Source organism: Mrakia frigida (assembly GCF_051309035.1).
Source record: "Mrakia frigida strain ATCC 22029 unplaced genomic scaffold BDY24scaffold_10, whole genome shotgun sequence".
Classification (NCBI taxonomy): domain Eukaryota; kingdom Fungi; phylum Basidiomycota; class Tremellomycetes; order Cystofilobasidiales; family Mrakiaceae; genus Mrakia; species Mrakia frigida.
Window position 1 is genome coordinate 299,751 of NW_027481271.1, and position 12,793 is coordinate 312,543.

At 53.9% G+C, this 12,793-nt stretch overlaps 7 protein-coding genes across 7 annotated transcripts; 5 read left to right on the plus strand and 2 right to left on the minus strand.

The window, feature by feature from the left end:
- Positions 1–74: 74 nt before the first annotated feature.
- On the plus strand, positions 75–2,763 carry SEC61 (translocon subunit SEC61). Its single transcript, XM_076639826.1, has 10 exons — positions 75–164; positions 233–273; positions 347–373; positions 485–627; positions 728–864; positions 1,026–1,648; positions 1,768–1,899; positions 2,007–2,262; positions 2,379–2,441; positions 2,524–2,763. Exons 1-10 carry the CDS (start codon positions 158–160, stop codon positions 2,529–2,531), a joined length of 1,437 nt encoding a protein of 478 aa, XP_076497941.1. The 5' UTR covers positions 75–157; the 3' UTR covers positions 2,532–2,763.
- Positions 2,764–3,186: 423 nt separating this feature from the next.
- BDY24DRAFT_413990 (uncharacterized protein) lies at positions 3,187–5,121 on the minus strand (the record flags this gene model as incomplete). Its single annotated transcript, XM_076643250.1, has 10 exons — positions 3,187–3,207; positions 3,317–3,475; positions 3,569–3,719; positions 3,820–3,915; positions 4,035–4,173; positions 4,292–4,640; positions 4,712–4,733; positions 4,805–4,837; positions 4,903–4,923; positions 5,114–5,121. The coding sequence occupies 10 exons, from the start codon at positions 5,119–5,121 to the stop codon at positions 3,187–3,189; spliced, it is 999 nt and encodes a 332-aa protein (XP_076497942.1).
- Positions 5,114–8,081, plus strand: RTF1 (RNA polymerase-associated protein). Its single transcript, XM_076636313.1, has 10 exons — positions 5,114–5,391; positions 5,517–5,651; positions 5,787–5,929; positions 6,042–6,139; positions 6,219–6,435; positions 6,537–6,605; positions 6,693–6,817; positions 6,900–7,019; positions 7,096–7,454; positions 7,620–8,081. The coding sequence occupies exons 1-10, from the start codon at positions 5,303–5,305 to the stop codon at positions 7,789–7,791; spliced, it is 1,527 nt and encodes a 508-aa protein (XP_076497943.1). The 5' UTR covers positions 5,114–5,302; the 3' UTR covers positions 7,792–8,081.
- On the minus strand, positions 8,007–9,397 carry BDY24DRAFT_413992 (tubulin-folding cofactor B; the record flags this gene model as incomplete). Its single annotated transcript, XM_076643251.1, has 7 exons — positions 8,007–8,081; positions 8,195–8,243; positions 8,430–8,691; positions 8,786–8,885; positions 8,963–8,979; positions 9,056–9,261; positions 9,366–9,397. The coding sequence occupies 7 exons, from the start codon at positions 9,395–9,397 to the stop codon at positions 8,007–8,009; spliced, it is 741 nt and encodes a 246-aa protein (XP_076497944.1).
- A 78-nt stretch (positions 9,398–9,475) lies between these two features.
- BDY24DRAFT_384551 (glutaredoxin) lies at positions 9,476–10,925 on the plus strand. The gene is made up of 7 exons (XM_076639827.1): positions 9,476–9,673; positions 9,810–9,820; positions 9,925–10,000; positions 10,113–10,189; positions 10,273–10,285; positions 10,356–10,373; positions 10,463–10,925. The coding sequence occupies exons 1-7, from the start codon at positions 9,506–9,508 to the stop codon at positions 10,514–10,516; spliced, it is 417 nt and encodes a 138-aa protein (XP_076497945.1). The 5' UTR covers positions 9,476–9,505; the 3' UTR covers positions 10,517–10,925.
- On the plus strand, positions 10,926–11,706 carry BDY24DRAFT_384553 (glutaredoxin). The gene is made up of 5 exons (XM_076639828.1): positions 10,926–11,024; positions 11,108–11,180; positions 11,284–11,377; positions 11,467–11,484; positions 11,613–11,706. The coding sequence occupies exons 1-5, from the start codon at positions 10,946–10,948 to the stop codon at positions 11,670–11,672; spliced, it is 324 nt and encodes a 107-aa protein (XP_076497946.1). The 5' UTR covers positions 10,926–10,945; the 3' UTR covers positions 11,673–11,706.
- Positions 11,707–11,967: 261 nt separating this feature from the next.
- Positions 11,968–12,759, plus strand: BDY24DRAFT_384557 (glutaredoxin). Its single transcript, XM_076639829.1, has 5 exons — positions 11,968–12,074; positions 12,175–12,247; positions 12,335–12,426; positions 12,529–12,551; positions 12,655–12,759. Exons 1-5 carry the CDS (start codon positions 11,999–12,001, stop codon positions 12,709–12,711), a joined length of 321 nt encoding a protein of 106 aa, XP_076497947.1. The 5' UTR covers positions 11,968–11,998; the 3' UTR covers positions 12,712–12,759.
- Positions 12,760–12,793: the final 34 nt, after the last annotated feature.

A 12,793-nucleotide genomic window follows, 5' to 3' on the forward strand; every position in this document is an offset into this window, starting at 1 on the left:
TCCAAAGAGCGAACTCAGCCGGCGAAAGTGATGATCGAGCTCGTCGTCCTGAGTCCATCTTTCCCTCCCAACACCATTTCTCTAGGCTGGCCTCGACTCCCTCGCTCCTTTCCCTTCCCTCAACAACTCCTTCTCTCTCCCTTTCTCATAACCAGAAATGGGCTGTGAGCAAACCTCCCCTTTCTCTACTCCCTTAGAGGAGTAGAAGCTGATCCCTTCCGTTCATCTCCAGTCCGTTTCCTCAACCTCGTCCGGCCGTTCCAGGCCTTCCTCGTTCGTCCCTCTTTTTCCCTGCTCGTTTCTTTCACACACACGAAGCTGAACTGTTCCTTGTTCTTCTTTACAGCCTGAAGTTACTGCTCCTGAGCGAAAGGTGAGTCGGAAAAACGAGAGGCGATCGTCTCCTCCCTTCGCCAGCGAGCGCGAAGGGAGGGATGCCAGCACACCTTGAGCTCATCGTCCTTTCCTTCTTCCCTCGTCTCAGGTTCCTTTCGAGCAAAAAGTGCTATGGACGGCCGTCACTCTCCTCATCTTCCTCGTCTGCTCTCAAGTCCCCCTCTACGGAATCATGAGCTCAGACTCGTCCGATCCTCTCTACTGGATGAGAGTCATTCTCGCTTCAAACAGGTGAGCTTCCTCCCCTCTCCCTCTTTCCTTCCACTCCTTTCTACCACTCAAGAACGTAAAGGAGCACAAGCTGATCCTCGTATGCTTTTGTTTCTTGCAGGGGAACCCTCATGGAGCTCGGAATCACTCCAATCATCACCTCTGGCATGATCATCCAGCTCCTCACCGGAGCTCAGCTCATCGAGGTCGATCTCAGCGTCCCAGAAGATAGGGTTCTCTACGGTGCTGCTCAGAAGCGTGAGTAGAACCTTCCCTCCCTTCGTTTGCGTGTCTAAGATTGTTGTTCGAGGGGAAAATGAAGGAATGGTTGAGCTCAACGTCTTCCTGCCTTTCCCTTCCCTCCTTCCTTCCTTCTCTCCTGCTCTTTCCCTCCTTCGCCCTCTCCCTCGATCCTCCAGTCTTCGCCCTCATCATCGCCTTCGGACAAGCTACCGTCTACGTCCTCACCGGTCTCTACGGACAACCCTCGGACCTCGGAGCTGGAGTCTGCCTCCTCCTGATCCTCCAACTCGTCGCCGCCTCCCTCATCGTCCTCCTCCTCGACGAACTCCTCCAGAAGGGATACGGTCTCGGATCCGGAATCTCGCTCTTCATCGCTACCAATATCTGCGAAACCATCATCTGGAAGGCCTTCTCCCCTACCACCATCAACACCGGACGAGGAGCAGAGTTCGAAGGAGCCATCATCGCCCTCTTCCATCTCCTCCTCACCTGGGACAACAAGTCGAGAGCTCTCAAGGAGGCCTTCTACCGAGACAAGCTCCCCAACGTCATGAACCTCGTCGCTACCGTCGCCGTCTTCGCGGCCGTCATCTACCTCCAAGGGTTCAGGATCGAGATCCCCGTCAAGAACAACCGATTCAGGGGTCAGCGAGGAACCTTCCCCGTCAAGCTCTTCTACACCTCCAACATGCCCATCATGCTCGAGAGCGCTTTGACGTCCAACGTCTTCCTCATCAGTCAGATGTTGTTCAGCAGGTGGCCTGAGAACATCCTCGTCAAGTTGCTCGGAGTTTGGGAGGTGAGCTCGGTTCCTTCCCTTCCCTTCCTTCGCATCGTCGATTTCTCGACGAGAGCTGCTCTCGAGCCTCTCGTTTCTTTCTTTATTGAAGAGTCCTCTCTTCACTCTGGTTGAAACAGCCCCTCAAGGAGTCGTCGCAGCTCTCGGCCATCTCAGGAGTCTCTTACTACATGTCGCCTCCCCACACCTTCAAGGAGCTCTTCGTCGACCCTCTCCACTCCGCCATCTACATCATCTTCACCGTCTCAGCAGTATGTTCCACTTCCCCCTCTCTCTTATCTCGCTCTTTACCTCTCAGCACGAACACGAAGCTCACACCTCTCTCCTCCCTCCTTCCTTCGTTCTTCTTCTTCCTCAGTGCGCCCTCTTCTCCAAAACCTGGATCGAGGTCTCCGGCTCCGGTCCTCGAGAGGTCGCCAAGCAGCTCAAGGAGCAGCAGATGGTCATGGCCGGTCACCGAGAAGGATCCATGTACAAGGAGCTCAAGAAGGTCATCCCCACGGCTGCTGCCTTCGGAGGAGCCGTCCTCGGTCTGCTCAGTGTGGCGGCCGATCTCAGTGGAGCGTTGGCTGGAGGAACCGGAATCCTGATGGCTGTGACGACGATTTACAGCTGTGAGTAGATCAGTCTTCGCTTCGAATCTGGGGTTTGGGGGAGGAGGGAGAGGAGGGGAGGAGAAGAGACGGCGAAACGAACGCTGACCCTTTGTTTTTCGCCTCGTTTCATTCAGACTGGGAGATCGGACTCAAGGAGTCGCAGGCTGGAGCTGAGATGAACGGGTTGGCTGACCTCAGTGAGTCTCTCCCTCCTTTTCTCTCTGATCGTCGCGTCGAACGAAACTGAGACCTCTCCCTCCGTCTCTTTCGTTCTCGTAGTGGGTTAAGCCGTCGTCGAACTTCGCTTGGGGAACCTCGGTACCTATCTAGTTTGAAGGGACCTTTTGCATTGTTTCTCGCAGTCGTAGTAGTAGTCGCTCGTGGGAAGGAGAGAGGGACGAGGGAGGAGGGAGAGGAGAACGAGGGACGGTCTCTCGAAGAAGACGACGTCGCATGCCTTTTTTTTTCTTTTCTTTTGCAGACCAGACGAAACCCAAAAATCAAAGAAGCATTTTGAAATCGAGTCGTGCATTGTGCTATTTGTACGGAGGCGAAGGCGAAGGCGAAGACGCGTCTTTCGAAAGGGATCGACGACGAACGCTCAAACCCAGTAGCATCCAGTCCCACAAGGGCAGCTCTAGAAAATATAAAGCAAAGATGAAGGTCAGTAGCCGTTTGTCGGGAAGAGAGGGAGGAAAAACAAAGGAGAGCTCAGTGACGGACCTCGATTTCGGGAAGAACGAGGTCTTCTCGTCTCAGTAGTTTCGCCGTCAAGGACGCGCCGGTGCTAATCTGCCAGAGCAGGGGAGTCTTCAGCCTTCGCATTTCGAAATTCAAACCCAAGAGGAAGATCCTGAGTTCGTGTTACTTTCGAGCAGCAGACGGGTCAACGGAAGACATCGCATCTCATCGCGTCTCCCTCGTCTCTCCCTCTCTCCCCATCTATTGGAACGCAGTAGCACTCTGAACGAACGAACCAGCGGTGTAGATGAGTCAGCATTGAAGCTCGTCCGACCTCTCCTTCCTCCTTCAACTCGTCTCAAATTCGAAGAAAAGAACGCCGAAAACTCACCTTCTTCGACTCCGCTCCACCAGCAGCAGCGAACCCTGTTCCATCCCTCTTCAACTCCACCAGATCCTTCTCCTTCGCTCGTCCGTCACACGCAACACACTGCTTCCCAGGCTTGACAATCTTGTCACAGCAGCTTTTACAGACGACATGCCCACAGGTCTGATACAAGAACGACGGGACGAGAGTCAGCGGAGGAAACGAAGGGAGAGGGCAATACGAGGAGGAAGGAAGGAGAGAGGGATGTCAGCTCACCTTGTTCAACACAGCTGTCGAACCGTTGGTGAGCTCCTTGGAGCACGACGGGCAGATGGAGGGGATGGGAGTGGACGCGTTGGGAGGAGGAGCGGTGGAGGTTGAGGGAGTAGGGAGAGGAGTGAAGTGGACGGTGATGAGCTTCTTGATGCTGTTGAAGCCGACGAAAGATGAAGGGTAAGAAGAGGTCAGCGAGGGGAGTTGCGATAAGGAAAGGAGGGAGACTAAGACGAAGGGAATTGAGAACGAACCTGAGAGGATGAGGATGTTTATCGGCATGGCACATGGTCTCAAGCTTCATCTCTGCTATCGGGGCGGGACCAGCAGCGACGGGGGTCAAACTCGGCCTGTAGAAAGAAGGAGAAAGGCGTTCGAGAGGGAGTGAGCGACGAGGGAAAGAGAGAAGGACGCGTCTCAAGAGAAAACGAAGGAGGGTTGTAGGGAAAGAAGCGAAGATGGAACTCACAGCCAGAAAGCAGGAAGTTTGGCTTTCCTAGCCTCAGCCTGCTCCTTCTCGATCTTGGCCATAGCAGCGTCCTCGGCCTCCTCAGCGAGCTTGGTGACCGCGTCGAGATCGAATCCGAACTTCCTCTTGAGTCCTCGAGCTGTTTCCGTTCCCCAGCACCACAACGACAGAAAGTCAGCACCTTTCCATGCCTTCCCTACCTACTAACCGTCCCTACTTGGTACTCCAGCTCTGCCAAACCGAGAGCAAGAACTCACCATCTTCTCCTTCCGTCTCAGCCCTGTCCTTGCTCCCTCCTCCTCCCTCGACCGGTGGTGCATCCTTCGCGCTCCCTCCTCCCAGCGCACTCTGAGTCCTCTCGAAATCCTTGAGCACCCTCTCCCTAGCCTCGCTCCTGGCCCTGTTCCTCTCGTCCTCCTCCTCGCCGGATCGCTTCTCGAGCGCGACCTGGTGAGCTTTGATGAGCTTCTTTTGGGAGAGGAGCGATTCGAGCACGCATTCTCGACAGAAAAGGTGTCCTTCGGGACAGGCGACGGGTTCACGGACGGTCGAGTTGCAGAGCATGCAGGCGTCGAACTTTCGGAAGGATTCGGCTCCGATTCGTTGCTGGAAGAAGGAGGAGGCGAGAGAGGTCAGGGAGGGGAAGGGAGGGAGGAGGTTGGGAGAGAGAGACGGACCTTCTTGGAGCCGTAGGGGAGACTGAGTTGGGAGAAGCAGAGCAGGAGATGAGTAAGCGATAGAAGAAAAGTAGGAGGATGAACTGAACTTACATCGACCGCTCGTGGGAAGTGAAGAAAGGAGAGCTGAAGGAGGAAAGGTCAGAACGAAGCTCATCAAGAGGTGAGGAGGGAAGGAACGCTGAGCTCACGAGTGACTGTTCTTTGCGTGGCTGAAGAGCGCGAAGATAAGTGAGATGAGAGGGTCAGAGATGCGTCCTACGAAGTCCATTTTTGAGAATTCTGAAGCTGGAAGACTCACGAACTGACGAAAGAAGGAAGGGAGAAGGGAAGGGAGGAGCGAGGTCAGCTCGCGTTCTTGTCTCTTTTCTCATCCTGACTAGAACAACAAAACGAGCTTACCGAGTCATGATGGAATATGCTAGGGGTAGGTTCGAGCTACAGAGAAGTTCAGAAGTGAGATTTGTTGCGTTTAACTGGATGGGAGGGGGGAGGAAAGAGAGAGTCGGCCTCTTGAATCGACGTTGACCTTCATCCACTTTCATCTCGCCCCTCCCCCTCCCCCCCTTCTTTCCTCTTCTTTCTCTCGATATGGACTCGGACGACCTTTCAGAAGAGCTTCTCGCTCTCGCTGATGACCCTTCATCCAAGAAACGCTCGAAATCAAAGCGCCCAAGACCGTGAGTTGACAACGACCTCCCTTCTGCCTCTCCCTTCCCCCTCCTTCTCCCTCTCGCTCCCCTTCCATATTCCCCTTCTCGCTACGACTCCCAGCTGATCGTCTCCTTCTTGCTTACCTACTCAGGTCTGTATCTTCGTCAGATGAAGATGAGCAGCAGCCTATGGATCTCGAATCAGAGGACGACGGACCTTCCGCCTCTTCAACTCTGAACCCTTACCCTCTCGAAGGTCGATTCAAGGATGAGGCTGACAGAGCAAAGTACGTCCAAGGCTCTCCTCTTAGCTTATAACGCTCCCCTAACACCCCATAACATGCTTCATCACTTCTTGCCATCGTGCTGACGCTTTCGTCTCCTCGTTTCCTCCCCTCCCTCCCTCCCCTTCCCCCCTCCAGGATCATGTCGCTCCCTGAGGTACAACGAGAGCAGGTCATCGCCGATCGAGAGGGCGAGAAGGCCAAGGTCGAACAGAAGAGGCAGCTCGACAACATGTTCAAGAACAGGCAGGGAGAGGATACCGTCGCGAAAGCAGCGAAACGTGAGCTCGACACCCCTTCCCCCTTCTCTTCCTCGAGCTCATCCTTTTGGGACGCGAGTCTTGCTCTCGAGACCTGAGAGCTGAATGGGGTTCGACTGCTTTACTCTCTCAGGTCAACACACACTCACTGGAACCTCGTCGACCAAGTCGAGGAAGCTGGAGGAGCTGAAGAACAGTCGAGTCGAGAAGAAGGAGCGTCAGTCGAGGAAGGTTCGTCTCAGTTCAACGTCTCTCGTCGCCCTGCTCTTCGCTTCCCTCCTGACTGGGCCCTCCGTCTTCTTCTTCTCAGGCTGGATCTGGAACTTCACCACGCAGACGAGCTGCCGCTAGCGATTCATCGGACGAGGAGGACGGAGGAGTCTCTCGCTACTCGGAGGACGAGGCTGAACGTCGTTCGAAGAAGGCTTCTGAGCAGATCGAGATCTACGATTTGGAGAGGGTTCGATTGAGTCGAGGAGATTTGGCTGGGAAGGTTGATCATCCTTCGTTCGACGAGTACGTTATCGGTAAGTCTTGGCCTCGCCTTGCGGCCTCTTCCATCAGTTCTCGTCGAGCGACGCGTCCGACTCACCTTCCCTCCCTCCTCTTCCCGTTTCTGCTCGGACAGGTGGCTTCGTTCGTTACATGGTTGGACAGCACGAGGGAAAGAGTGTTTATAGGGCGTTCGAGGTCGTCGGTGAGTTTACATTCCCTCTCGCCTCCTCGACTCTTTTCTTCGATGTCTGAACCGTCTCGTGCTCTTCTTCTCTCTCGCTCGCTCCAGGAGTCGAGAAGTACAAGATGTACCAGTTCGAGAACACGCGTGACGATAGGAAACTCGTACTCAAGCTTGGGAAGTCGGAGCGAACTGTCACGATGGAGCAGGTTTCGAATTCTCCCTTCACCGACGTTCGTCCTTTCTTTCCTCTTCGCCGCTTCGAGGACCCGAGAACTCACGTCGTCCGTTTTGCTTCGCTCCTTTTCAAAACAGGAGGAGTTCAGACGGTGGAGGAAGGAGCTCGAGGCGGTGAAGATTGCTCTGCCGAAGAAGAGTCAACTTCTGAGGAAGAAGGAGGAGTGGGCGGAGATCTTGTCGAGGAAGCTTACCGACGTGAGTGTTTCTTCTCCTCTTTCCTCTCCCTTAATTCGTCGTTCTGACCTCCTGCTCTACCTTCGACACACTCTAGGCCGACATCACCGCCATGGTCGCCAAAAAAGCAGCCGGCAAGTCCAAAGCCTCCTCCACCCAACTCGAACTCAACCGTCGTCGAGCAGAACACACCATGGCCATCAAACGACAAGACTACGACGCTGCCGAATCCATCGCCGACATCATTCGAGCACTCGAGGAGGATCTCGCTGTGAACGTTGCTCTGGCTCCGACGGGAGCGGTGGAGGACTACGGAACGATGTTGAACGAGAAGAACAGGAAGGCTCAGGCGGAGGCGATCAGGAAGTCGGATGCGGAGAAGAAGGAGCTGAGGAGGCTGGCGAACTTAGCTGGAGAGGGTGGGGCTGGGAAGAGGTTTAAGGGGTTGGGGACTTCGTGAGTTGGACCTTTTTCGTTCGCGTCTTCTCGTTGTTCCCTCGTTCTCTCCGGTCGAGGTTCCTTCGTTCCTTCTTCTCTCGAGCTGACGTTCTCTTCTCCTCCCTCTCCTCATCACTCATATCATCATCCTATCTGTCAACTCCCTCTCTCGCATCTCCTCAGGTCCGAAGCCAACACTCCCCTCTCAGGCTCTCCCTTCCTCGCTGCCCTCTCCGAAAAACCCTCCACCTCCATCCCAGACCTCTCCCTCGGAGCTACCGCTACCCCAAGCACCAAGAAGAGGATCGAGCAGGAGGTCGTCAAGTCGTTGGATCTGGATCTCGGAGATTTCTAGTTTCTTTTCTCTTTCGACGACGCGCGTTTGGCTTTTGAGCTCGTTCTTCCCTTTCGTCTCGTTTTGTTTTCTCGTTGTGTGTGTTTATGAACTGGGACGACTCGATTATCCATCTTTCTTTCGTTGTACTACTGCAACAACAACACCTTGCGGGGAGACTCGAGCACAAGAAGAAGGACGTTTCGATTTCGTTTCGTTTCACAAACCCGACCCACTCAGATCTCCTCCTCGTCCTCATCCATGAAATCCTCCTCTGGGAAGTCACCAACTGTGACCTTCTCTGGTCGGACCTGCGGAAAACAACAAATCGAAACATCGGGTCAGCGTCGCGTCGACCGTCTCGAGTTCCCAGCTTTCGAGCTCAAGCGGCGAGGGATGTCAAATCGACGATGAGGAGACTTACAAAGATACCATAGTTCTTCTTCGCAGTGAAGTACTTCTTCCCCTCAACACTGGAGATCAAGGAGTAAACAAGAACGAGAGTAAACGAAGACGCGTCTGGATTAGCTTCAGCTTCTCTTTCTCCCTCTGTCGACAACCCCTTTCCTTCTCCAACCAGCTGATCCACCCTCCTGAACTTCCCTTCCACCCTACCCTCCATGCCTCACATCGCTTCCAGTGCGAAATCTTAAACTCACCTTCCATCGTTCTTCCCTCCAGGCTCATCCAACTCGACTCCCACCCAAGCTCCTCCACTGGCTCCCTTCCCAAACTCCGTCTCCCCCACAAACTTCACACTCCCTCTCACCGACCCTGAAGCCGTATCAACCTCGCAGCGATCGCCTATCGAGGGCAGGGGAGCCGACGGAGTCGTGGGTTTGGGCGAGGCAGGGGAGGCGGAGGGTGAGGCACCAAATTTGGGACCGAGTTTGTTGGTTTTGAGGTAGGTGTGGACGGTGTCTACACAACAGCAAGGAGCGCAAGAGGGAGGGTCGGGGGTGGGGAGAGGTGAGAAAAGGAAAGGAGGAGAGAGGCGACGGGAGAGAGAACGAACCCCTGCGAGCCTCGTACTCTGTTTCGGTCAGTTCGAACTTCTGGACGTTGGAGGAGTCGGTGTAGGCTCCGGCCACGGCGTTGGGGTCTTTGTTGGTGACCTTTAAGGGAGAAAAAGAGGAGGGAAGGTGAGCTTGAGGGAGGAAGATGACGGGAGGAAGGAAAGGTTCGAGCTCACCTTGATACACATCCAGTCTTTTGAACCCCATCAGCAACAGCTCGTCAGCTTAAGGCCTCATTTATGGGACGAGAAAAGCCTGGATGGACTCACCTACAACCCCGTAACTCCCCAAAGTCCTGTTCGAATCGTCCATCGAAGCGACAAGCTCACCCTCATCCGCTCGAAGGAGGGAAAGCGCTTGCATGTCCATTGAGATCCCCGTGATGAGCTCAAATTTGGATTTCAGCTGAGCAACCGTCAGATCAGGGTCCAGTTTACGCTCAGAGTGAGTGTCGGGAGAGGTCACCCAGACGGTGCTAGAGCAGGAGGAGAAGCAGGAGAAGGAAGGAAGGTCGAAGGTCAGCTCGCTCGCTCCTTCGTTTTCGTTTCCTCTTCTTCGACGAAGATGCGAGAGACTCACACTTGAGGCGTAGGTCGGAAACTCTGCATCATCTTCGGCTTTTCAAGATGTAAGAAATTTGGTTGTTGTCGTTTGAGGATTTCCGAGATGGGCGGCCAGCGCTCCAGCCACGAGCAGTCCCCGACCGAACCCTTTGAAACATGAATCATCAGCCCTCCCTTCTTCTTTCCTCCAACCACAACTCCCCTCAATCTTTCAAAATAGGATCCCTACTCTCCACGCCCGCCCCTTCCCAAGAACAACTCATGTCCGTCAAAGCTCTCGTAGACACCGCTATCGCCGGAGATTTTATCGCGGTCTTTTCGAAGGTACGCCTAGTTCAGCCCATCCCTCTTTCCTCCTTCTTCAGCTCGTTATATCCTTTCTCGAGAAGAAAGACTGCTTGGATCGTACTGCTGGCATCATGCTCACTCTATTCTCCTTGTTTCGCTTCGTTCCCCTCAGTCCTACTGCCCGTGAGAGCTCTCTCTTCTTCGACCTCCTTCTCTCCCTCCCTCCGACCTTTCGTCTCATGCTTCTCTCCTGCCCCTCTTTCCCTCCCCTCTCTTTCCTCAACCAGTTACTGCAAGAAGGCCAAGTCCGTCCTCAAGGACCTCAACCTTCCCGAGGGAAAGGAGGTCAAGGTCTACGAGCTTGTGAGCTTCTTCTCCCTCTACCCTTCCTCCCTCCGATCTCGCGTCGCACGTCATCACCTAGTGGGATTGGATCGCTCAAACACGTTTTCTTCTTCTTTGTTCGCTGATCTAGGACGAGCGAGACGACGGAGCTGATATCCAGAACTACCTCGCTGAGAAGACTGGACAGCGTACGGTTCCCAACATTTTGTGAGTTCCAGAGCGAGTCTGTTGCGAGCTCAGGGCTGAATCCGCTGAAACTGACGCCCTTTTGTTCGTTTTGAATTCTACAGCATCCAGGGAAAGGTCAGTGTACACTCCCCCGTTCCTTCTCTCGCACGAGCTGACTTTTCCTCTACCTTTTCGTCCTTTCTAGCACGTCGGAGGAAGCGACGTGAGTTTCAGCCTTCCCTTTCCACCCTCTTCATGTCTCCTCCTCCTCTCGCTCGAGGCTCACCTTTTTCCTTTGCTCTATCTCAACAGGATCTCGCCAAGGCTAAGTCCTCCGGAACTCTCACCAAGCTCATCCAGGTCTAAACGGAGGTTCGGTTCTCATCATCTCGTAGACGATCAAGGTCGATGGATTAATGCTCGTGCAATGAAGACGAGGAGCCTTTCGGGTTCTGCAAGGCGAGTAGTCTAGCTCATGCGAGAAGCGCTGAACGCTCTCTCTCAGGTCGAGAGAGAGAGAGCAGGAGAGGTGGGGTGATTGCCGAGGGGAGGGAAAGACAGTCGCGTTCATATTTGTTCCGCCTTCACGTCCTCCTTCCTCCTATATTGTTCCCTTCACCGAAGCTTCCTCTGCCACCTCCATCGCCAAGGCTTCTTTCGCTCGCTCTCGATAACAACAAGAACGACCGGTCTCCCACGACCTCCTCATGACGTTCTCGAATCTCCAAGGCCTTTCGTTCTTCCACGTCCTGCCTCTTTTCTCCCCAAACCACCACCACACCATCCAAAACAGCAATGACCGTCTCAGCAAAAGACACAGTCGACACAGCTATAGCCTCGGACTTCATCGTCATCTTCGGGAAGAGTTACTGTCGTGAGTCGCTCCTCTCGTCGTCGTCGAGGGAAAGGAGCTGAGCTTGTTCCTTCCGTCCTGCTTTCGGTTTCGCCTCTGTTCAGCTTCCACCAAAGCCGCCAAAGAAACGATCGAGGAGCTGGATCTACCTGAGGAGCATAAGATGAAGGATTTCGAGTGAGTTCCGCACCCGAAGTACTACAGAGAGAGGCCTTGAGCTTCGGAAGGGAGAGATGGGAGAGCTGAACGAATTCTTGGGGTTGGCGTCGGACAAAAACAGGTTGGATTTGATGAGAGGAGGGGAGAAAGTGCAGGAGTACCTGGAAGAGCTGACGGGTCATAGCGAGATGCCGAACATCTTTGTGCAGGGGAAGGTGAGAGCGAAAGGAGGGATGGAAGGTGAGAGAAATGGGGAGCTGACCTTCGCTGATTCTGCGTTCTTCTGCTTCACCGACTGGCTCAGCACATCGGAGGACATAAGGTGCGCTTGTTTTTTTCTCTCGCTGGCTGGAAGAAGAGGGATGATGGAGAACGGGAAGAGAGAAGAAGACGAAAGATCTGACGCGTCGTCTTTCTCTCTCGATTTGTTTGATTTTTTGGGTTTCGCAGGAGCTCGATGCAGCGAAGGCTTCTGGAGAGTTGGAGAGGTTGACGCATATGAAGGAATGAAGGTTTCTCTCGGATAGTAATGATCGATTCTGAATCGTAGAAGAGGAAAAAATGTGGTTCGGATCCGCGCGCGACGGCTCTCTCCCTTCATCTCTGCTCTCGCTCTTCCCTCTGCGCGTCCATTTCTGATCAACTGCCAATTTTGCAGTCGCAGGAACGACTCATATATCAAGATAAATCTTCCCTTCCCGGTGATTCGATATTCCTGCGGCTTCTGTACGTTCTCTTACCAATCACCGAAACTGATCTTCTCGAAACCGTCGACTCGAAAGGCATACTCTCCTTCCTGACTCCCAACACCCACCATCCAAACTCATCTTTTCAACATGTCCACCGCTCAACAAATCGTCGACAACGCCATCGCCTCTGAATACATCGTCGTGTTCGGGAAATCGTGGTGCCGTCAGTTCACTCTCCCTCTCTTCGCTCCCTCCAGCTTGAGCTCGAGCTCGAGCTTGTTTCTGACCTCCTCTCTTCCCATCTCTCTCTTTTTGTTCCTCAGCCCACACGAAGAAGGCCAGAGAGGCGATTGCTGGATTGGAACTCCCTGAGGGCAAGAAGGTCAAGGACTTCGAGTGAGTAAGGAAAGAAGAGGGTAGAGGGGAGGGGAAGATGGACGCGGACGTCGAGCTCACCTCGCTTTTGTTTTCGTCGTTGGACAGCCTCGACCTGATGGGAGAAGAGGGAGAGGCCATGCAGGCTTACTTGAAGACTCTCACTGGACAGGGAACCGTCCCTAACATCTTCATCCAAGGTCAGTAGCGGAAGAGATGGAGGAGGAGGAGGGAAGAGGAGGAAAAGGAGATGGTTAGGCTGACTTCGGCTTGGTTTCTCTTCCCCTTTCTCGTTGCTACAGGCAAGCACCTCGGAGGAAACTCTGTGAGTAGAAAGACTCACCAGAGCTCTAGTTTGGATCTGAAGAGGTTGGTCGAAGAAGGAGAGACATCAGAGTGCTGACCTCGTTTCGTTTCATTCGTCTCAGGATCTCCAAACTGCGAAGGACACTGGGAAGCTCAAGGAGTTGCTCGTTGTAGCCTAGTTATCGTCCAAGCTCGATCTTCTCGAATATATGTTGTTCCAAGTCTCAGTTCAGCGAGCAGGGGAGGAAAGTCGAGGTGACC